The sequence below is a fragment of the Manacus candei genome, unplaced genomic scaffold (genome assembly GCF_025592945.1).
Source record: "Manacus candei isolate 608988 ecotype Guabito, Panama unplaced genomic scaffold, ASM2559294v1 h1tg000088l, whole genome shotgun sequence".
Classification (NCBI taxonomy): Eukaryota; Metazoa; Chordata; class Aves; order Passeriformes; family Pipridae; genus Manacus; species Manacus candei.
This window is the reverse complement of record NW_026138136.1, coordinates 2,580,521-2,605,222: the sequence shown is the minus strand read 5'-3', so window position 1 is coordinate 2,605,222 and position 24,702 is coordinate 2,580,521. Positions and strand designations below refer to the sequence as shown.

The window sequence follows — 24,702 nt, the reverse complement described above, 5'->3', positions numbered from 1 at the left end:
TCTTCTGTTTGCACCAGCCATGCGTTTGCTCCCCCCATAAAACCCTCTACTGAAATACCCTATAAATACAGGGGCCACCCGACAGACATACAGCTTAGCTGCTCTGCCCTGCCTGATGTACTACACAAGATGGATTTAAGGTTCTTAGGGGTGGAATTGCAGAAATTTAGCTCAAAGTAACTGGAACCAGGGGAGCTGAGAGAAATTCCAGCCTGCAGTGAGGATGTGGCCATCTTGATTCATGGCTAAAATGGGGTTCAGCTTCTCCAATTGCTTTAGGTGACTCAGTAAGGCATGAATGAAAAAAACCCACCAAAGTAAACAAAAAACAGCTCAGAGGAACTCTTACTTGTCCAGCAGGACTTTCTGTGGACAAATTGCAAATTTGAGGAGCATGTTGAACTGTGGCTTCATTGGCATTAGCACTAAAGCAACAAACTGAAGGCAGCTGCTGTGTGTGCAGCTCATATACCAAACTCAGCAACCACTCTGCCTTGGCTTGTTTCCTTAAAGGAATAAATAAGAATTGAAAGTAGGCAGCATTTTTAAAAAGTAACAAACACTTTTGATTAAGGACTTTGTCTTCAGCTTTGCGCTGTGCAGTAACACTCAAGGTCGAAGACCTCAAATCCATGTTTTAAAAAGCTGAAGATGAAAAAAAAAAAGGCAAGTGGAAAATACTCTCAGGCACATGGTGGGACTCTTGGGGAAGGTCCTGTGGAGGACTTGTTGATCCCTGTGGGTCCCTTCCAACTCAGCAGATTCTGTGATTCTGTGATTTCACCCTTACTGCAGATGCATTTGGCTCTTAAATGAATGTGCTTCAGTAGGTGCCTTGAGTCTGGAAGCACTTCCTGGCCCTGCTGTGGGTCGGGGAGCAGTCCAGTTGAGAGACACCAGCAATGATGTATTATTTAGTTGATACTGATAATAAATTAATAAATAGCAATTTTTCCCAAGTAAAGAGCAAAGTAAGGAGCATGTGGCCAAACCCCAGGCTGGGCTAGCTTTGTAGAAAGGCTTAATTAAGCAACTGTAAATGGGAAGACATTGATAAAAGTGCAGATTGCTGATTTGGAAACAGAAAAAAGGGCAGCTGACAAATGCCTTGTTCTTTGGGCCAGACTCAAAGTATTGATGTGAAATGAAACATTTGGGTTTCCATGAACAGAATAGGAACAAAAACCCCAAATCCAGTATCCGGATTTGTGGCACAACATTGTTTCTCCCCTTTTCAGAAGAAAATTCCAAATACATAGAGATATGGATTTTATAAATGGAAATAATTTTCCTCAGCAAATGGCTTCCACTTCCCTCAGCTTTGCACTGACCAGAGACACTGAGGAAGCCGCCGCTGGCACCACCAGCATTTTGTCCCGCACGAGAAAGTGTTTCACAGGTAGTTTGGGTCCTGCATAGATTCTGCAGAAAACTCCAGACTGGATCCTCAGTGTGCCCGTTTTCCCCAGAGCCTGATTTGCATCAGGGCAACTGGGAGGCGAGTGTGCCATCTGAGCAGCTGTGTGCAGCTGGGGCTGCCAAGGGTGAGGATGATGTGCTGCTGCCTGGCAAGGGGTCTGTGAGCATCCCAACAAAGAAAAATGCTGGAGAAGCAGAGGAAAGGCAAACTGAAAGGGAATCAAAGCAGAAATAATAGTCAGTGAAGCTCCCTACTACTGCTTGGAAATCAAGTCAGAGACAAAGCTGTCTGCTGCAGAAAAGAAACAGACTCATATTTCCAAACCCACTCTCACATGGGTACAAGCTGCTTATTAGCAGCAGATTTCAACTCCTACCTTCCAACATGGATGCCCCATCTTGCCCCATCTTTCCCTCCACTCCCTCCTTCTGCCCAGCAAATCCAGCATGCCTGTGCTGGGTTAGATGCTGGCTCCATTATTTCTGGCTTAGCTGGTGCAGAGTGTGTGGGTGCAGGGTGCAAAGAGGTGCAACAACAGTTTGTGTCAGGAACTGATGGATGTGGTGTGACACAGACTACCATCCCACAGATGTTCCCATTCACAGATTCCTACCAAGGCCAGGTTTTTCCAGCCTTCCCATATGCAGCCCCCAAAACTGTGTGGCTTCAGTTCTCTGTTCTCTTCTCCATTTTGGACCAGCAGTGGGATTCCTTGAGTGCTACAGGGGAGTGGCCAACTCCTTCCCATGAGGATGCTGCTGAAAAGGAGGAGTCAGGACTCAGGCCATCAGAAGGGATCTAAGAAGAGATTTCCCAAAGGAAAGCTGACGTTTCCACCAGCCACATGCTGCTCTTTGCTATCCAGACAGGGATTGCAGTCTCAGTTACAGTAAATGACTTCCATTATTCCAGTCTTCAGCTAGAATTTAATGTTGTCCGAACGAACAACCTCCACAGCACTCTCTTCTACCCTCTGCTGGGTCTTACCCACCTAAGCAAATGGGAAGGGAAGGAGGCATTCCTGGAATGATGCTAGATAGAGATTACAGAGTTAACTTTACTCCTCCATTCAGTGAAACCAAATTGGATTTCCCAAGCTAGCAGCCCCTCTTCTGCCTACCCTTGTCTGGTATCAATCTAATTAAATACTCCTTCTCTCACGCAGCTTTTTTTCCTCCTCAATTCAGCTTACTGGAAAAGCAGATAAAGCAGGCTCTGAAAGACTTGAGCTGGGGTCAGCTGGCAGAACTTATCACGAATTGCCGAAGCAGCATAAGCACAGTGGCATAGGAGCAAGGACCTCAACACAGAGCTGGGAGGGACCATGGCAGCATATCTGCTTTTCCATGTAAGCTTTCCAAACACTTGGAGCCTGCATCTAATAAATCCCTAGATCAGCTGATATAGGGGTGTCAAAGGCAGAGTGGCTTTCTAATTGGGAAAAGACTCTTCTCAAATCTGCAGGAGTCTCTTCAGTTTGCTACGGGATATAGCACAAGAAATTAAGTCCTTCAATAACACAGTCCCTGCAATGACACCTCAAAAAAAAAATGCATTTTCTGCTTCATCTGATATGCAGAGACTCACAGTTTGTTTTCTCTCTATTTGAAAATACAGGGTCTCAGTGTTCAGCTTCTTGGTGCTGAGGAGCATCGTTGCTCTTACAGCGATTTCTCTTCAGTACTTGGTATAGAGGGAATGTGCAATCCCAGGACAGTGGCAGCCCCAGCCCCTGTGGGGTCTCCTGGATGCAGCGGGAGAAACCACAGATGAGATGGCCCAGGAAGGGGGTGAGCTGGCAGCCTGGTCCTGGTTCTTGCCCGGACAAGTGCCTCATCCCAAGGACCAACTTGTCCCTGGCTGCGTGCTGATGGAGAACTGACAGCTCTGTCCTGAACTCAGAGGAAAAGAGTTTTTTTCAGGAGCTCTGCCATTGCTCTTTATCAGTCGTTTTTCACCAGCTGGGATTTCTCCTCACCGCATGTGACCCCAGAACCTCTGGGGTGTCCCCCATCCCCAATGGGCACTTGGATGCGGGGCCCCCCCCCCATTTTCTAGGGACTTGACATCAGCTCTTACTCTATTTGATTTGTTTCCCTGCACTGCAGATCACCCTGAGGCCTCACTTTCACATTTCTTCAACCTGTTCAGATGCCTGTTCCCAGGTCTCTGAACACACAACTGTACAGCTCCCAATGGCACATAACACATAGCTTCATGTCCTTTGCCAGCTACCACTGGATTTCAGTGCAGGTGCCCCTGCTGAAGCTGACATCGCTCAGCTCCCCCTCTCAGCAGCATTTAGCCTTTCAGCAATTCTCTAATGCCAAATAAAGAAATAAATAAATACTAAACTAAACCACTGTCTCTAGAATGAAGTAAAGCTTCTGTCAACCCACAGCCCTTCTGCCCTTGTTCCAGAATGGCCACATGCCAGAACAAGGGGTAGCCCCATGAGGACAAGCTTGCAGCACCAATGCCTTCAGCCAAGGTGTTCCAGACAGTTTTCCACACATTTTTTGTCTCAAGGGATCAGAATGGGGCACGTGAGATGGTGGGAGTTCCATGGCCAAATCCACTGAAGCCTTGACGCTGCCAGCAAATCCTCAAGTCTGGAAAACTGCCCTTCAGAGTCCGAGAAACCTCTGTGTCAGAAAGGGAAAAGAAGATTTCCAAGTGAAATGATCAGAGCAGCATTTTAAGTTGCCAGTCACCAGCAGTGCCTGCTGAAACAAGGTGCCATCATGGCCTGAGGGCCAGGGAGTCCTGTGTATTTGATAAAGCTGGTTAGTCTTAACCAAAAATGAATGTACACCTCTCTGGCCCTGGGGAAGACACCCCAGCTGCTGTGAGGTCCTGCCCTGCCTGTGATCATGAAGGCATTGGAAATGTTGGACACTAGTGGAAGGAGGCTCAGGTGGCTCTAGAGGCACTTGCTGTGGTGCTGGCACAATGCTTGTGTTGGGAAGAGGCTTGAGGGACTGCAAGAGGATGGGCACAGAGATGAGTAGTAAAGCTGTAATGGTGCCCGGCAGATCATCTTATGATCTCTTATATCCAGGATGGGGAGGTGGAAGTCAGCCCTAGGCAGCACTTTTCTCTCTTAGGCAGGACACAAGTTAATGTTTATGTGACAAAGTGAAGGCATTTTAATTATCCAGTGGGCAGTTTGTAACGTTTGAGAGACCCTCTGGCAATGCCATTGAGGCATTCCAAGGAGTTAAAAGGGTTTTGGCTGGGCAGCGAGACCACCTCACCACTCACTGGCTGCCTCCCTGGAGCTCTGGGAAGGTCTCACAGGGAGGAGGTGAGGGCTGATGGTACTGCGAGGGAATGATTCAAACAGCTGGGTTTTGTCAGCTCCTACATTAGAAAGAACGTGAAGGTCATCACCATGTGATTGTGTAGGAATGTTCATCCTCCCCCGTTACAGACTATTTCTTGGGATGGGGAAAGACCACTCTGCTTTCTAGTCTAGTATTAAATGAAAATCTGTTACTCACCTGCACTGTGTTACGAAATCCTCTGGGCCACGGCTTCAGGAGAAGCAAAAGACAGTGTCACTAACTGAAATCTCCTCCAAGCTTCAGCACAACTGGAGGATAATCTCCAGAGGTGGGACTGAGGCACAGCCCAACCAGCATTAGCATCTGTGGGTATGGGCAAATCAGCATGACTCTCTCATGCATCTCAAACAGGAACAGAACTTTCTGGCACTTTCCTAAAAATGATTCTCAGTAGCTTTTTTTTTGTGCAACAGGAGAAAGAAATCATCTCCACATTAACTGATTAATAAGCAGTGGCAGTGAGAGCTCGTGCTGATGGCAGCTCTCAGTTAAGTGTGGTGGGTCGTGCAGATTTGTGACTAATGGGCCACATTAATTCCCATGTCATCTCAGCCTGGCTGGCTGGGTCTGGCAGAGGGCGAAGATTTAAGATAATTGCAGTTCCCATCTCAGGAAGCAGCTATTTGCTCTTGTAACTGCACATCAGGGAATACTTTAAAAAGCTCAGAATCTATCAGTCAGATTTTAACCTCCTTTGGCAGGGAGTGGGAAATAGGTCCTGCAGATGTGGTACAGAGCTATTTGAGTTCACGCTAGAGTCTGACAGGAAGCCACAGCCCTTCTCCAGTGCATCTCAGAGGGGAAGGTGCTCCTGCTACATACATCACAGGTGAAATTCCTCAATGGAAAAGCCTGAAAACCAGATTTATGAGCGGAAAAGAGCAGGGCAGCTCCCTCCAAGAGAGCTTCTTGCCCCTTTTTCCCAAGGGTGGATCAGGTAGGTGAAGCTCTGAATGGAAATGCTGGTGCTAGCAACTCTTCCAGGGCAGCATTTCTAACTGGGTGACTAGGGCTGCTGGTCCTTCCCTCTCATTTGGTCATACAGTATGAGTGCTTACGTGCACAGGAGGAAGCAGAGGACCTTGCTGTCACCTCAGACATTGCCACCCCTTTGCTGTCACACCTAAACATGGTGAATGCACCAAGGAGCTGCTGTCTTGCCTGACACCAGCCCAGAGACCAAGCCATCATGTCAGACATAACCCTAGCTGGACGCTGTGAGCCCTTTCTGTGCAACCAGACCGCACAGCACAGCACTGTGGAGAAGCCCTCAGCTGCAAAAGGAAGGCCAGCAGCACACCTGGGTGCAAGTCACCTCTCCTCCCATGCCAAACTCTGCTCCCACCACTGCTGGCACAGCTGGAGGTGCTCAAGCAGCACCCAGTGTGTCACGGGGAGGAATGCAGGGCATCAGTGGTATTCAAAGATGCTATGGATGCCCTGGGAGAACAAGTACTAGCCCTCTCCTTCAGTGGTACCATAGCTGATCTCTGTTCAGTCTCCCAGGAGCTCCAGGGGTCTCTGCCATTGGCATCCCACCAAAGCAGCTGAATGTGGCTTCCAGGCTCTACCCCTTATACTCTCAGGGCAGTACACGGGTCAGGACAGGCAAGGAGCACAGGGGACTGACCACAACACAGCTCAGGCACCAGGGAGGCAAAAAGAGAAACGAGGATTCCCTCAGCTGCAAACCTGCTGGAGGGCCTGCAGCTCATGGAAAGGCTCCTGCCCCATAGAGCTGTGATCCCCCCAGACCTCCCAACCAGCTTGGCTTGGCACCAGGGCACAGTGATTGTTCTTTCCCTGAAACACACTGGCACTTATCCATGGCCTCTATGAGCTCAAGATAATGAAAATAAAAGTCACTATTTCCTAAATGTAGAAGAGGTACAAGAAAGGGGGTGTTCTGCAATGTGAATTCTTTGCAGTCAGGCTGATAGTGCTGGGTGTGTCAGTCAGAAAGATAGTAAAGAAATGAAAACCATCATTCCTCCCCACACCCAAAGCCACACACACAAAAAACCAAATCCCAGGTCTTCAAGAGCTCTCACTTGCACTCCCATAAAGTTCTTCCTCCACCACTCAGCCTGCCCACAACACACTGATGGGTTGGAATACAGACTGGAATGGCTTTTCATAACCAGTGGAAATATACTACTGTCTAATGAAATGACTACACTCCAGCCAAAAAATGTTACAGCACTAGAGCTTTTCTTCTTAACAGTACAAACACATGCTTACAGCCTTTGAGACATCCCTGTCTTTGGCTTACTGATACCAGGGTGATGGGTACACACTATTGCCCTGATTTCTCACAGCAGGATCAGTACCTCAGTATCTCAGATGACTCAGATGACTCAGAAGGACAACAAGGACAAAGAAGAAATTCTCAGCAACTGAATTCTCTGGAAGTTAGAGGCTATTTTAAATTTTTGTCTTAATTTACACCACAACCCTTGCTGTTAATTGTCTTAAATCCACAAAACCAATAAATAGGACAACCCTTCTTGCATACTTACACTTCTCAGGCAGTTTTCTTTTCCATGTCCTATGGGAATAAATATTGCATTTTATTTATGACTGGATTAATTTTCATTACTATTTTTAGTTGGAATTTGTCTTTTGTTCTTACTGATGCCAAATAAATCACAAATATATACGTGAATGTGAAGAACTCTCTCAATGATTTTAGACAAATGCAGAATTTCAAGAGAGTGCAAACCCCAGGTATGAACCCCCAGCCCTCAGAACCTCTTTCCCACAGCCTTGTAGCCTACTTTTGAGATGTAAACTTCTACCAAGCTTCTAAGATGTTCTGTTTTGACTTAGCAGCCTTTTATACTGCAATAGGAGAAGTGGCAACAGCAGGTATGTACACAGGGATCAGACAGAAGGTCACCTAACAAGCAAGTATCTGAGCATTTCCGTCCAGTCCAGAAGCCACAGAAGGGTAAGGGAAATTGCTCTTGGGAGAGAGTTACCAAATCAATTTTATTTTGTCCTACTGGATTAAAATTGTTTCTGGCTCATGTGAAGGCTACTTTGCTGAAGATCCCAAGGGAGGAGATTCGCAAAGAGATCTTCCTTCAGTTTTATGAAGATGATGTGTATGTGTCCCTTTCAGCTGGAACTAGAGGCTTTACTAGAGGCAGAAAAATGACCTGGGTTTTGTCTTAACCGCACACTTTGTCTACCTGACTCAATGCCAGATTCAAAGAGCAGAGACCATCAGACCACAAACACTGTAGTAAAAACAAAGACTAGTATTTCAGTTGTAAAATCATTTTTTTATTGTTACAAATATACATATGAATAAAATCCCTTCAACTTGTAATGTAAGTGGGTAGCTGTGAAATTTGCATCCCCTCCCTCAAAAGCTGAAATGTTTTTACAGGTGTCGAGCTATGTTTCTCATAGAATTACACATTGAAAGGAAGCTAATATGCAGACAAAACCGAGGAAGGCCTCTAGAAAACACCAATATTAATAAAATTTCAATTGCCCTCATTCCAATCAATATATACATTAATATACGAATGTGGAAGCATACCATGATTATACGTCATCCAAATCCTTCTCTGTTGTGCTTTCTGACGGTACACAAATGTAAGTGTTGGAGCTTTATGTACAGTAGGAGAACAGGAAGAAAGAAGCTCCCTATGGGAGAATGTAAAAACCATACCCAAGCATTTAATATATATAATCTATACAAATTATTTTATTAGTGTGCTCTTTTAATATAATTACAATGTGCAATTGCATACCGCAAGAATATATTTATAGGTAAGTCACGTGCAGATCTGACACATTTACATTCAGCAGTACAACACATTACCTGCTGTACAGTGTTTTAGTGTAAGATAGTCTCCAGTTAATTTGCTTTGCTTTCCAAGTGCCCTAATGCAGGGCACTCTTTGTAGCTGCTTCAGAGAAATTCAAGTAGAACACATGAAAGAATGGCTGGCTTTAGGCAAAGGCATAGAAAGGAATGTCTGCATTGTACAGAACAGAAATTAAGGACCGAATCAATGCCAAGTGTACTGTAAATAATTATTGGAAGATCAGGTTTTCTGCATGGAAATGTACCTGTGGTGAAAGAGCAGCTGGCTAGAGGGGCTGTTGATTGCTGAACCCCGATTGTTATAAAAAGCTCTTGCGCTACAAAGCACTTGTACTGATTGCTAAACGAAAATAAAATCTTTATCTGCTTCTTCGCCGGAGTCACTGGACTTGCTTCCCTGATGACCGTCTTTACTTAAGGACCTCTGCTTCAGTTCCTGGAACTCGTGAGACTGCTGCCCAGGGCTTCTTTTTGCAGCTGTATAGAACAGAAACAGGTCTTACATGATTGTAGAGGAGAGAGAAAGGAAAAAAAAAAAGTCACTCGTGCACACAAGATCTGCTCCTGATCCTACTCATTTAACTTGCACTAGTGGCAGTAGCATAGGTCCATTAATTCTTCAAACAAGAAAAGGTGAGAGAAAAGAGAGATAGTTTGAGTAAGCTTTATTCTGCTGTTGGTTGGCAAGCAGGCAAACTTGAAATATGACATGTAGTACTTCACTCTGACATCGGTAAACATTACAGTCAGAAATGACCTGGAGATTTTTTTCTCTTCACACCACTTCCAAAACAGAACAGGATTCTTTTTTTCCAGCTGGGATGGATCTGAGACAGTACACTCCTGGCTGCTCATATGGATATCCCTGCTGAACACCCCTCAGACCAGCAGCACGCATCCCAGGCAGCCCTGTCTCCCTAGCAGGACACATCTGTATTTTCCCTTTTGACTCAGAAGCTTTGATCAGGACAGACATTCACTGTGGCATCCAAGTTATCCAAACTGCTTCTCCCTGCCCCACTTCAGTGCCACGTCCTGATGTCCTCCTTATTCCCTGATATGAGGGACACCCATGGCTCTAAGCCCAACCATCACCTCTTCCAGATGAGATCATGGGCTCTGTGCCTTTCTGTGCCCTGTAACGGGGAAAACAGGAGGGCATACCCTCTTTCCCACAATCTAAATGCAAACAGCATTGATTTCATTTGCTCAGCATTCTAAAAATCTCCATAAAGCCAGGGTTTTCTCCAAAGCTATTCTGAAATAAATTGGAAAGAAGGTTGTAAAACCTTGTTAAGATTCCTCATCTAATCAGTGGTCCACAACTGCTATGGTAACAAGCAGGGTATACACATTAACAGGGGCGACATTGCCCAAGGATTGATAGCTTTAGAAATCTCACACTTCCACTTAAAATGACATTTTAAACACACCTATATGTCACTTTGTTGCAAGCCACCTCACTTTAGCCCCACAAAATTAAATGTTATGATTACGAGACCTTCTTTGCTCCACCATTTCAGGTAAGGATGTCCGGCTTTGATTCACACTGATCCTTGTGCCTGACCACACTTGCGAACCCTTCTCTTGACAAGGCACCAGCAGCCATGGTGAGCATGAAGCATCATCTCTCCTTCCCCATGTAGCTCTCACCTATAGCCTCACCACTGGAAGGGACAGCCTGCCCTGCCACCAGCACACAGCTCCAGCCACAGCAGAGGCAGGCAAGCAGCAGGCTGTCACAGATGCCTCTCTGTGGCTGTTTTAAAATTGTGCCAGGATGTGTTAGGGACTGGCAGGAATGTAGGAAATACAGAAAAGGATCCCAGGGGAGATGTTGCTGAGCTGCTGAGGCAGTCAAATAGTTCTCCAGAGTCCAAAATACCTGTCTCCTCATTTGCGCGAGCCAAAACAAAATATGTGAGGAAATGAGAGCCAGCAGCTACACACTCACTGCATTCTTATCCTGGCTTTGCAAGTTGGGAAACAGGAAAGGATTTTGAGAAAGGATTTTAAAACTATTTCATAGAACTGGAGAGGATTAAGATACACTTAAATCCAGTAAAAAAATATTCAGGCATTTCCACTTTCCAAAACACCACTGCTTTTCAAAGAAATAGATACCTGGAAAATTTTTGAGTGATTCTTGACACCTGTACCTCCCACTAATTACCCGGCCTTTGTTTGGCCCCCATGGACTCTTCAAACAAAACTCAAAACACATCCTGCAGCAGCCATTTCTGTTTATGGCTTGATAAATCTAGGCAGGTAGTTTGCCCCCAAAATAACTGAAAAAACCCCAGACATTAAAGTCCATGTAGTGCAAGCAGGCTTCCGCCACAAGAGCTTACCCTTGCCCTGATGAAACCATACACAGGTGACCTCCATTGGTCTGTAGCAGCATCTCAGCTTTCAAAATTTATTTTATCAGAGAGATATCTTAGAATGAACTAAAATATAATAACTTGATCATGATAGGGAGGGGAGATTCTAAGTTTGGATGGACTAAGTTCGATTCTACAATATGATAAGGAAATCAGTTCATAAATTTTGGGGTGAGGATGTTACAAAAGGGATACATGACGTGTTATAAGTAGAAAAACTGTGGGTAAATGGAGTTGCATAAGATATTCAAATACCCAATTAAAATATTTCAGAAAAAAAGTGTGAATAATTGTTTAAACAAACCAGTGAAGATGTAAATGCAAACATGTAAACATGTACCATTTGAGAACAGGAGTTTTTATATTTTAAAAACATATAGAGCAATCAAACATTTTTATAGCTTCCTGAATGAGCTCACTAAGTCAAAGCTGCTCCTCAGTGCACCACAGTGGTGGGCTTGGGCTCTTTTGGTGTTTTTTTTCTGTTTGCTTATGTAACTGAAAAATCAAAGTGATAATAAACAATCTGAATTTACCCAGTTCTCAAGTGGTTTAGTGAGTGATGCACTGAAACTGGCACTAACAATATTCAAGCTGAAATGTATTTTGGAACACTAGAGTGCATGCATCTTAGAAAGGAAAGGTGTGCAAGCACACAAAGCAGCAGACAGCCCACCTGCAGCGTGCATACACGGCAGCGTGCCAGTGCTGCTGCACTGAGCAACCACAGACTGTAACGAGTGTTCTTCTGCAGGGGGCTGCGGGCGCTAGATGGTACTGGTCACTGGTGTTGCCACGAAGGAAAAATGCACACACATTTCTTATCTGGGAATTTTTTTCATGCCATGCAATTCCCATGGGGATAAAAAGATGATTAGCATCCCACGAGATTTTTACCTTTCTCATAACCCAATGACAAACCCACACTCTTTTGTTGCTTCTTTGCTATTGCCGTTTCTTAATTGTTAGTACCAGTTTTCAAGCATCATCTTGATGAAAAATGAAAACTTCTAACCAGAAGTTGGCTGCGCCTTCCTCTGCCCAAGCACATTAGCTTCCTCTTCTGCACTGGTAGAATACTGCCCCGGAGTGGTTTTCACGCTGCCAGATGGCTTGGCACAGTCAAGAGCTGCATCTCTTTTTGGACAATCTCCTGTTTGTTCTAGCAAGGAAAATGATTCATTTATACTCCTAAGCTGCTCTGTAGGCCCAAGTATAGAAAGTAATACAAATAATTTCACTTATCCAACCCATTTAATCAATTGTTCAAAGAGTAGTAATCAGTATGCCAGGTGATTGATTAAACGTAGTCCAGATATTTGGGTATGTTAGTAACTGGAGCCCGATCTTACAGCTGCAAAGAGGTGTATTTGGAGATTGTCCCACAAAGCACAGTTAAACTCATTAACATAAAGCAATTTTATAATCAAGTATAATCTAATTTTTAGCTTTGTTTCACAGGAAATATAATTTTGTTTACTAACTTAGACAGATTTGCAGTGATTTACCAGTTGCAGAAATAAATTGAACATGCTAGCCTGAACAGCGGCAGAAAGCAAGGACAGAGGAACAACTGAGTGAGGAAGTAGAACAGTAATGAAGAAAAAAGAAAACATGAAAAGGAATAAAAAAATAAAAGAAACGGAATTTACTCTTTCCCAAACAACTTTATGCAAAGCATAGCAGCTCCTTAAGGACCTGGAAACCCAACTTTAGCCAGTCTAAACTATGATCGATAAAACGTGTACAGTGCGATGTAGAGCCAACTAGAAAACCCCATGTTAGGCCAAATTGTCTGGAGACGTCTAAGGGAGTAAGGAGTAAGAAAGCCGTGTCTGACTCCTGTTGCTTTTGGCAGCATAGATCATCTGAATACTCAGCCCTCTCCAGGGACAGGAGAGGTCCTTGGGTGTGTTGTGTCCTGCTAGTTGTACACAATTCAGTGAGATTGTGGTAGTTCTGCTGTACCTTTATGGCACAAGAGCAGCCCAATGGCATCATACAAGTGGCTGAAGTGAGAATCAAAACAAATACTCCATATGTGCTGACATGCAGTCACCAAATGTTAGCCACCACTGCAACAATTTTCCAAGCAGCACAACACCCAGACTCTGAGATAAGTTGTTTCATAAAGAAAATGGTAGCCTTAGGGAGAAGCTTCTCAAAACTTATCTACGGACCATGTTGCTTTGGGGATGGCTTTGCCCTCATCTAGAAGGTAGCGGTGGGTTCTGTGGGCAGCACAACTTCTCAGTCTTTACAACCGAGCATTATGTAGCTGCCTCGACTCGGTTGTCCCCATCCTACACTATGAAAATCTGTTGTCAGACTGTGAAAGAGCACCCCTTTGTTTCACAGTTTAAGTGATGGGAATCACCTTGGATGTCTTCTTTGAGGAGAGACCCAGGAAGGAAAGAGGTCTCATCCCCAGATTTTAAACATCAGCTAACACCACGCTGAGCAACATTTCTGTGACTACTTCTCCACATAGCCAATGTTATGCTATGCTATCAGAGGAAGACTTAGTTCTTCTAAGAGCCAACTGTGGGCAAGAAAATGCATCAGCAGAAGTAGAAATCCAGTGCACACATGAAAATCAGCATAGAGAAGGCAGCAGCCTACTGCTGTGCATAAAAGGTACCAAGCCTTGCCCTGGTACACAGAGACTCACTGCCCGAGGAGAAGGTGAACTCAGTCACATGCAGTGACCCCACAGAAAGGAGGAATACAAACAGAGCAACAGGCTGGCTGCAAGGACCAAAGTCATGGCTGCTCCCCTGGAAATGTGCTGGACCACAGAGCTACATTTCACATTATTGTGTGCATCTTAGTTCAGACCAAACTAACCAAAATATACACAAGAGTCCCTTAATTGTTCAGTTACATTATTAATACCAAGGGATTAATCTTTCATTTGATTTGATCAAAGGAAGATGGGTGAAGAGATGCAGAATAGGTGACCAGATACACTTTCCTTGCTCTTTTTACCTTCAGATGAATAACCCTCTTCCCTTTCAAGTGAAAACAAATCAGGGAACAATGACACATCAAATTTCACTCGAAGATGGGCACACTGGAACAAGTTATACCAACACTCCTACCTTCTTGAGAAAATGATCTGACTGAAGGAGTGCTCTGACCATCCTTTTCTTTATCAGAAGGAACTTTCTTCAGCACAGGTGGAAGCAGGGCAACTTTTGGGGAACTGGGGCCAGAGGGAGACTCTGGAGCTTCTTCTGTGGAGTAACACAAACAAAAGGGTGAGAAGTTACATTTGCACTGAAACTCACAGAAACGGTGCTGTTTATGACGGGCCAAACCTCAACACAATACACAGACAAGATCTGTGCCAGAAAATGAAGGATTCAGGAATTTACATTATGTCAAGAGAATGCACAATGGCCCTCAGTCCAAGTGAAAGGATTTTAGTAGTCAAAGCAAGATCTCAATTTCAGCATTTTCAGGTGTACAGCTATTGTAGCACAAATAGAAATTTGATGGGACCAACTGAATTTCCTGCAAGACATAAGTACGCAATTTGTAAAGAAGAGCTGAAAAAAAGTGCATGGATTTTTGGAAATATTTGTTCTATTTATATTTTCATTGTTCAGAAACAGAATGAACCGATCAACTTAGATGTCCTGTTTCACAGTTACAAGGTATAAAAGTGAATCAGGGAAACAAATTACAAAAATAGCCTACAGAGCTCTATACTTCCAGGAATAACTTCCCAATACATAACACAAGGGAATCTGTAAAGATTTGCTAAATAGAAAAAGTACTTCATCTTCTGGACTGTGAGGAAATCTAAAACTTAAATTCAAATCCATAGTTTAAACCATCTGGATCTCTTGTTTCTCTAAAAGACTGCATATGCATTATGTATGGCAAGTTGACTACCATCTTTACAGTCCTTACAAGAAGACCTTTTCAGTTTTCCACTAGACAGCCTTTGCTTGGACAGCAGGGAAGTACAGCTACAGTGGATTATTTAACCTGCTTGTATGTTTGCTTCCCAAGAAGTAAACAGTGGCATATATACTCAACAGAGGAACTAGGAAGACACATTAGCATTGATAAAAGGAAAAAAGGAACTCAGAATATCACCTATATTGCATATTTGTATGAAGAGTTAATTCAGTTGTATACTAGAAATTAATAGGAATTTATCTTGTTTTTGAGAATCCACCACAAAGGAGTCAATCTTTTCACTTTCAGCACAGGAAAGTGATGACCTTCCAAATGCAACTTGATGTGAACAGATACACCAATTCTTGGACCTTTCTCCAATCATTTGATATGCCTATGAGGCCACTTGCTTTGGGAAGCTCAGTACCAACATACAGATGAACAGAGTGATTGGCAAACACAGCTATGTATTTCTGAACTAAAGTAGTTATGTGCTTTACTGAGGAACCACTTTCAGTTTTTGACAATTTGTGGACATCCGAGCTGTGTTCCTTTGCTCCCAGATTACTTAGCAAAAATTTGCTGCCATTTGTTTGTCCACACTGCTGGAAACAACAGCAAGAGCAAGAGCACAGAATGAATGATGCTTGGTTTTTTCATCATGTTGCCTGGGCAAGCTTAGGCAGTGGTTTACTACAGTATAAGTACTAGAATAGAAGTTAGACTGTAACAGAGATGACATTGCTTTTACTCTTCTCAAAGAGCTGGTCTATTATGAGAAAGTACTAATTACTCCCTTGTGTTAAACCCACAGTATGCTCTCTCTGCAGGAAATAGGAGCTGGCAGAAACATAGCTCAGGTCTTTCTGATACCTAAAACTTTGATAGAACACTGCCTATTTTACAGATTAGGCATCACCAAATAAGACGTGATTTCCTGTTGTATTCATCTTTGTATCTTACCCAATATCTCTCACTTTAATGACCATTTTTTAAATGGTCAATAAAATAAAAATAAAGCCATCTAAAACCTGATGGTGAATTCGTATTTGAACAACATACTGCCCACTGAAGTACAGAGACTAAGTAATGCTCAGGTTACACATCAAGGGCAGGGAGGAGGCTGTAACATCCCTTTGTCCCCTCGTCTTTACCAGAAATTACATCATTCTAAGGTCAACAGTGAGTATGGGAAAAGCCAAGAGGGCTGCAAGCTCTTACAGATGGCCACGCTCACATTTTTCACTCAACAGCAATTAATAAGCTGTATTTGCCATGGCTACTGGGGAAGTCACTAATTAGACAGTAGACACACAAATGTGTGGGAGATCTGCTGAAGTATTTCCCACTACTGGAAACCTTAAGATAATACCTGGGCAGGAGGTTAAGATAGAACAGAAGTTAGTAGTTATTCAGTCGGCAGTCTTGCAGGGTTATAAAAGCACAGTGACAGTTATTTCCAGTCAAAAGCAATAAGGAAAGAAACAAAGGCTAAAGAAGGAAAAAGACGGTAAGAGACACTTGGTTTGTGCGGGTTATTAAGAATAATGGGATTTGCTTGAAGGCTAAAAGCAGCCTGCCACAAAGCCTCAAGGATTTCAGTATTTATAGCCAGGTGTTTAGAGAAAGTACAGTGCTACTGTCAGTGCTACCACAACAGGACTTTGATGCTGAAGTAGCTTTCTATGCTCACCTCTTCTGTGAAAGCAGGCTAACTCAAAACAGCTCTGCCACTGCCACTACTACTACTTCTCACACTTTACTGTTGAGGATCATAGGTTAAACCATTTTAATAAGTTTATTCAAATTAGGACAAAAGGAGATGGAAAAGAAGGATGCAAGTCAAGAGCAAGGCACTGAAGAACCTGTCCCTCTACATTTAACTTCTGTTCAGCATGTGACGATAGCTGTCTCCTCCATAGGCCACACAGACACGACTCAGAAGTACCCAGAGCTGGGGACAAGGACTGCTCAGAAGGGCTCCTCACCAGTACGAGAGGCAGAGCGTGGTTTCTGTGGCACTGTGGGTCGTCCTGCCAGGCTGGGCTTTGTTGACTGCAGTGGGGGTTTTGGGCTGGTAGGTGTGTTGGAAGAACTTCTTGCCTTTGTGCCAGCTTCTGCCTTTGGTTCAGTTTTTGAATTTTTTTCTGACGATGTTGAAAGGGAGTCACCTTTATTCGATGCAAACCGACTCTCTGGAAGGGTCTGCTGCTGTTTAGGCACTGAAATAAATAGACACATAAAATGAAGTCTGCTGCAACACAGAAGGCTAGATGCACAGATATGCTTTTGTGGAAAATACCACCATTAGCTCACATATCACTGCTGCACAGCTATGTGAGTGTGTAAGAAGACCTCAGTGTTGTATTTAAAATCACTGCAATAAAAGCATCCAAACCTGCTAATTCTTACACATGTTAAGCTTCATAACTCAATTGCCCAAGAGGGCAATTGCATGTCCCCCTTTTTAATATATTTGACACGATGGCTAGCTGGACCTTATTCCTCCTTCATATTTCTGGAAGCAGATGGCACAGCCTACCTGCTGAGAAAACCGTGATGGATCAGTGGAAAAGGCAGTTCTTGACTGTTTTGTGCCTCTACAGACAAAAGGTTGGGTTTCCAAGATCAACAGAGAAATCCTGTCCCAGAAAATAAATCCCATGCGTATGACCAGCAGGTTACATATTTTTACTTGTTGCTTTTAGCAGGCTCTAGAGGAGATTTTGAAACTTAGCCCAGATCAAAGTATTCTTTATATGATATTTTGATTTAACTAATAACACTGCACACAGTGGATTACAGTTTCCACACATTAGTAAGTTTACGAACATATTATTTATCCCAAACAAAGACCACGGTATTTACAGATAAAGTTACAGTGACTTCCAAGCAATAAATCAGTTGGTAGAAAGCCTGCTGGATTCCAGGTTGCTAACAAGCAAAAAGCCTGCCCTACTTTCCTACTCAGCAGCTTGCAGAAGGTTGAAGGTTTATATCTAGCAGTTTCAATGACAATCCTGGAACTCATATTTAGCTTGGGACTTGCAACAATTGTCATGTCTTTATTCTCAGAAGAAAATTACAAACTAACTGAAATGCAGACTGGTAGCCCTATTTGTAAAACCCAGTATGTGCTCACAGATGCTGACTTGACCTACCTGCTATTCCCATTCAGAAATCCCACTGAATACAAAAGTGCTGAGCACAGACATTTTAATGACAGTGGGAGGGAGGGGAGTGTTGATACAGTTTGTTGCAAGCCAATCTCCAATATGTTTTTCCAGCTTACGTAGCTGTTTTTCAGCCCAGCTGGAGTTAAACTCAGGCAAAGCAGACAGTTGTGTGGTGCATATATATTTGTGTGAGTGCGTGACAGGGAGAGTTTGTGTCTGCACGCTTTCAGTACTTTCTTGCTGCAAGCGAAACAGCAGGACACCTTCTCCACCTGTGTGTGTGTGCATACAAAAAAAAAAAAATCAGGCAACATCCAGACACAAAGCAAGGAATAAAACCCCCAAAACTTATTCTCCTTCTGCATCACTATCTCTAGTTTTCCTGTAACAACATCCAGCAATTTTCCATTAACCCTCTTTCTTGTCTTCCTGACCTCAGGCCTCCTAACATTATTAGAACACAGTAATTTAAAATAAATTAGCCCAAAATGAAAATAAACTGTAGTTGCAACAATGAAAAGGAGCCTTGGGGAACTCTCAAGCAAGAGTGGTAAAGAAACAACTGACAGTTGGAGGCTAAAAGGAAGGGCAAGCATAGTGCAGTGAGGTGGGGGTGAAACACGTCATATACAAAGACCTGAGAAAAGTTGGGGTTGGACACCCTCAGCTACTCTAATGCCCCAAGTGCAGACTATTCTTTCTCCTCTGACTTCAGTTTACTGATATCCAGAGACACCCACAGTCCACGAGGTTCTCCTCAAAAGATAAGCAGGTTTTAAAAGCATTGATTTCCAGATTTTGGCATGCTCTATGCTTTAAAAACTGCTTTAGAAAGGTATAAAACTTCATAATTGATATCTGAAGTACTCAAGCAAGATGGCCACACTAGATTTTGATTTCAGCCTGTTTTTCCAGCCTTGCTTCTGTATGTTTTAGCAATCTTCTCTGCCATGCTTGCAGGGTACCTACCACCACTACTGAGAAATCAGACTTGGATTTCCTAGTTCAGCCCACTCCTTTCATGTGGTACCCACAAACCAGCAGAGCTGAATCCTCTTTGAATACTTCACTAGCCAGTCTCAAAAGTATATATGGAGACTGGAATGTCATCTTGTCCTGAGATGGCTGCAATACAGGCACTGACTGCCGTGTCAGGCACCAGGACTACAGCTTGACAATGGCACAGAAAGACCAGGTACAGAGAGACTTGGTGCTGCAAGCACTACAAGGCTGGCCACCACTTTGTACACATAATTTTGTGCATGTGAGCAGTGTCCAGGGGGCTCCACAGCTTTGCAGACAGTCCTGGCTTCAATCAAACCGGGTAGATCCTGGGAAGAGTCAGCTGCCATTGACTATCAGCCAGTTGAAACAGCTGAAAGTCAAGACTACTCAAGTTGGCATGTGCAGACCGCTATAAACCTTGCAAATTGGTCATATTTAGGTCCTCAGATACATTCATCACTTGCACTTCTTCGTGCATAGACATTCCTGCTGGCTCTTGAGTTGAGCTTCAGCTTTGCTGATCCCATTAAAAGTCAGCACCCCTTTGAAGGTGCCTCAGGTACCTGCACCAAGTAGTCCCTCTCCTGTGCAACAAGAGTAAAAAGTGAGCCATAAATTCAGCGCTAAAGCTGACTTCATGAGAAGTGCTGTCCAACACAGCACAAAAAGCAAGCTTGTTTCTAATCATTTTCACTTAGTGTAAACTCCTATTTTGCTTAGCAATTATAGACATACAATCTGAAGAGGGAATTGAGATTTTTGAAGTTATGCATTTTGCAATTTCTAGAAAGAGTTTATACCAAGGAACCTATACTGTACCTGCACCACTTCCATCCAGTCGTTCTGAGCTCACTGTTGTGTCAAAAGACTCTCTGGGAGTCGTGTCATTCCCAAGTTTCTGAAAGAGTGAGAAAAGCTCTCATATTAGTAATATATCTGCAATTAATACAACTCTGTCGTTCTGCTAGGTAAAAAAACCCTCTAATTTGGAAGCCATGAGGCAGAGAAAACAGTTATAGTAAGAAATGGTGGATTCTCTCCCTTTGTTTCTGTTTCAAGTCTTGGAGAGCTAAGTGGGAAGAAAACCATGCTGATTTGTAACTAACACTGCCACATGCCTATCAAAGCTGCAATGACACCCTGCCTCCTATGAGACAGATCTCCTAATGTATAGGAATTGAAACTGAAGGTGCTAGATGGAAGCAGCCTTTCCTCCAAAGATAGCTCTGTATCTAAAAACTTCTTAATTAGGTTTGAAATAAAATGTCTTTTTCTAAAGATCTAGATTTTGAATATGACTGCTGAATGGATCTTATGCCATTCTACATAGAAGAATAGCTTCTCATTTTAGATAAAACTGCAGCTACGGAAATACCAGTACTGATGTGTTTACAGGATACCTCTAAAACCAAACAGACCTTACTTACAGAAAAGTGTTTAAAGCTAGCCATCACAAGCACTGCTGGGTGCTCAGCACCTCTAAAGGAAGAGGACTTCTCGTTTATGTGCCGATATTTTGCCTAAGTCTTCCATTCTCTTGGTTAGGTTTCCTAACATCTTGGCCTCAAAAAAAAAGGCGCAAAAACTTTTGCCATATCATAGCTCTAGCCTAAGTGAGCTTGAAACCTGTGTATTCACCAGGAGAAGCTTATATATGCAGTGCTTTCAAAAGAACCAGCCTCCTTTTACTGGCTTACCCGCTACCAAACCTTAGGCAGAAGAATAAATGGGAGGATACAAAAAGTGCATAGAAGTAAGTGCAGGATATACTAAGACAGAAAGACTTAGCAAGATAAGACTAGGGATAAAAGTGAGATTATTTTGAAACTAAAAAAGTATGGATAGACTTCCGCAGGCAGCTTCAATATTGATCTTGATTTGTATTTCAAGACAGTTAGTGTGGCAAGACAGTTGGTGTGGCAAACGATTTGTTCTGATGACCATTGCATTTGGTTATATACCCATACATAAGTCATGTTAACATGTTCAGGTAACTGCTACTGCTACTCCAACACCAACTCTGCATGACTTGTACTGGGATTTGACTATACCACTGCATTCAGAAATCTCCACCATGTGCCACACAGTGCACATCAACCATGACCAATGCCCTTTGGAGGTTATGATCCTAAAGATTGCTAGGTATAGCACACGGGTAAAAATGGGACAACAGGAAATGTAGGAAGGAAGAGAATGGTTACAAGTAGCAGGAATACATATTTATTATAGAAAAAATGATGGATTTAGAGTGAAAATAGTATTTTAAATACAAGCATAAAGAAATGATCCCTAAATATCCATGCTGGCCATATATCTTTCCCCTGTAGTGGTAATACAATACAGCCATTTCAAGTGAAGATGATTTTGAGGAGTGATGCAGAAAACGGTGTAGTTGGCCTTAAAGATTTACTGACACCTTCATTTTGCTCATGTAATCTCATAGCTCCTTAAACAAAGCCTCTCTTCGATACAACAAAGAAGAGGATGGAGATGCTGAGTGTCTGCCATTCCTATATAAGACCTGGCAGGGCGATGCTGTCTCCCAAGCTCTTCTCTAAGTACAGGTGAACACTTAAAATGGCATACTGCATAAGGGGGACGCTATTAGAATCATCATTAAACTTCCCGTACTATAAAACTACCCTGATACAGATGTAACTATCCACTCTAAGGGATTACATTTCTACAGGTTTTAAGTATAAAATCATCTGTATGTTAAAAACCACGTGTAAGCCAAACAAAGTGTTCTGGACAGATGCACTCAAGAAATGCTGTGACTTGTAGGGGCAGAATATTAAGCTGTGGTGCCCACATGGACAAAACAAAATCACCTCTAAAGCTAACAGAACCATTAAAGCTTTGTACCACTGGGTGGAAACCCAGTTTTTATTTCTATTTCTTGACTGTCATTGATATTTTGGCTAAACTCTCACTTCTACACCTCCCAAAGTTACATGTTTCTTTGTAGGACTGTCTTGGCTATGTATTTTTAAAGGGAACACCACTTTCCACTTACTGGATTTTTCTTCTGTACCTTGGAAAACCCCCTTTTTTTTTTTTACAACAATCTCTTCATGGAATGTAAATCCTCATGACCTTTCACTGAAAAAGTAGTTTTCTTATGAAAATACTGAAGACACATTCATAACACTTATCTACAGTAAATGACTTAGGAGAGTTGTGTGACAGTATGAAACTAATTTCACTGTAACTCCTTCCTTCCTCCCTAGTTATGGGACTACTGAGGAAATATGACCATGCACAGGGACAAGTACAAAAGCCAGTGCTGGCATCTATTAGCGTAGTACTCAAAAATGCAATTAGGATGTGAGCATGTTTGGCTACCTACTGTACACACATTACAAACTGCTTATGGTCCTGGGACAACACTAAACACTTCCTGCAAAAATTTACTCTTAGAAGTCAAATCAATGCAGGTGAATTTATCATGTAGATAAATAATGAGCAGACTCTACTTTTAATAGGAATTCATGCAAGGTTGGGCAACACCACAGAGCTGGGTGCCACTGAGAGTGAATAAACAGGTTACAGATGATGCTTTGCTCACAGGCCTTGCTCCAGGTACTTAAGAATCCAGTTTGTAACACTAGATGGAGCTAAAAGATCTTTTTATGCGCGCCTAGAGGCAACACTAATCTGCAAACACTTGACTCTACCATTAGTGCCAATTCGCATGTTGTATTCTAAGCAAAAGAAAACAAAAACTCATTTACCATCTTTCCATCTACTGTGCACCTGCTCATCACTTGGTATCTGCAACAAGACTGCGGTACAGTATGAATGAAATAGTAAATTCCTTCTGGCTTTGTTTTCCTGTAAAATAGCTCAGAATATAAGTAGCCATCTGTACCTTAAAGGAAAATAGAATTTTCTAGCATACTGGAATTCTGATAAATTTGAAGATGTAACTTGATATCATACCCATCCCTAACAATATAACACCAGTGGGATGATGTCTTCCACAGCTCAAGCGTGTGATTACTGTATGATTTTCACCTTCATGAATATCATGAATAAAAGTGAAACCTAAAGTATTTGATATTGTGACCTAGGATGAAGTATGTGAAAAATTCTTCAGAACAGTAGTTCAATTTTGTGTCCTCCGAGTAACATTAAGAATAGATAATTTAGTGCTCTGCTGTGTAAAGATTTCTATTTCAATGCAGTTTTCTTGTCACTCTTTAAATAAAATAAAAATATATAAACCCCCCATATTTTTGCATTCTATAAATACAAATTTTTACAAAAAAATGAAATCAATAATATTATTTTATTGAAAATTAAACCTGAAATAAGAGGAATAACCTCTCCAGCCAGTAAAAAAGTGAAAGGTGGTAAAAAAAACCAAACTGGGAAAAGGCAACAACCATTCATTTTGATGGATGGAATTAAAATTTTCAATTAATGCTACAAAAGCTCATCAGTCAAAGAGGACTTTTACTCTCCCCACTTAAAAAAAATATACATGCTAATATTCTACCCTCAGTCATGACCCTCCAGATTTGACTCACTGTAGATAACAAGTGTTAAGAACCCAAAGAGCATGAAGCATACACAATTATGCAGTTGTAAAAATTCATATAGGCTGGAGTAGCTTGGTATTTTGTAAGTCACAGGCAGGGCATAATACTCGTATTTAAAATCATATGGCATTCTGCTTGAAAACTTGGTGCCTTAGAAATCAATGAGACTATTCACGGGCATTACTTAAAACCAATGAGAAAGGTGGGAATTGGTAATTTCTTTAGAAAAATCATTTTCATGCTGAGGATCCCTTTAATGATCCATAGACTACTGCATTAATTTGAATCTGCTTATGACAAGGCTCTGGTGTCTGCAGGAATGGCTCACACATCATGGAAAGCACTATAAGACTATGAAGAAAGGTAAAAATGGACTTTGGGTGCCTTGCTTGGTCACAGCAAGACAATTCTGCACATGTTAAAGGAAGGAAAACCCAACAAAGCTTGCAGATGAGCTTTGTTGTAAGACAACACCTTCCAAATTACAGGGGACAGTGGCGGGCAATGGAGAACATCTGAGTGCCCTGAACATAGAAGAGGAAGAAAAAAGTGAAAAAAGGCTGATTCTTTGGTAACTGTGAAACATGCCAACTGCAGCTGGCAGGAAGCAGAGGATAATAATGGAGAAGACCAAAGGGAAATGGGCATCAGGCAAAATAGGCTGGTACAAAAAGCTTTGGAGGAACACAAGGATATTCCACTCTACACATCTGCAAAGTGAAGCAGAGCTCTTGCCCAGCATCAGCACTTCACAAAAGAGAAAATTACAGAGAGCAAAGGCAATCTGGATGTTTTTTCATGTATGCTTTTTTTCTTTCAATCTTAGTATTTGAAATACGGAAATCAAAGCCACAAAAGTAATTAGGTGTGGTACAAAAGGACATAAAAATTAAAAAATGCAACAAGAAAAGTACATGCTGAATAGTTGTAAACAGTGACTGGAAGTCAGATTTACTTCTCTGCATGGAATGTATAGTATAAAATACAACAGATGTCTCCTGTCTACATCACCTTCTGAAAGAGTAGATAGCTGTACTTAACTGCCAAATACCTGAGGTACTGATGTGCCAGGGGCA

The 24,702-nt window shown here is 42.5% G+C and overlaps 1 protein-coding gene across 4 annotated transcripts in view; it reads right to left on the bottom strand.

The window, feature by feature from the left end:
- Positions 1-8,033: 8,033 nt before the first annotated feature.
- CARMIL1 (capping protein regulator and myosin 1 linker 1) overlaps positions 8,034-24,702 on the bottom strand; it is a 192,794-nt gene continuing 176,125 nt past the window's right edge. For 3 of the 4 annotated variants that reach the window (XM_051812679.1, XM_051812680.1, XM_051812681.1), the window contains 5 exons: positions 19,902-19,980; positions 16,890-17,123; positions 14,094-14,228; positions 12,008-12,154; positions 8,034-9,085 (listed from right to left, as the gene is read on the bottom strand). In XM_051812679.1, coding sequence (XP_051668639.1) covers positions 8,949-9,085; positions 12,008-12,154; positions 14,094-14,228; positions 16,890-17,123; positions 19,902-19,980 — 732 coding nt within the window. In that variant the 3' untranslated portion in view covers positions 8,034-8,948. The remainder of the gene's footprint in view (positions 9,086-12,007; positions 12,155-14,093; positions 14,229-16,889; positions 17,124-19,901; positions 19,981-24,702) is intronic. The other variant, XM_051812682.1, reaches the window with a different exon arrangement.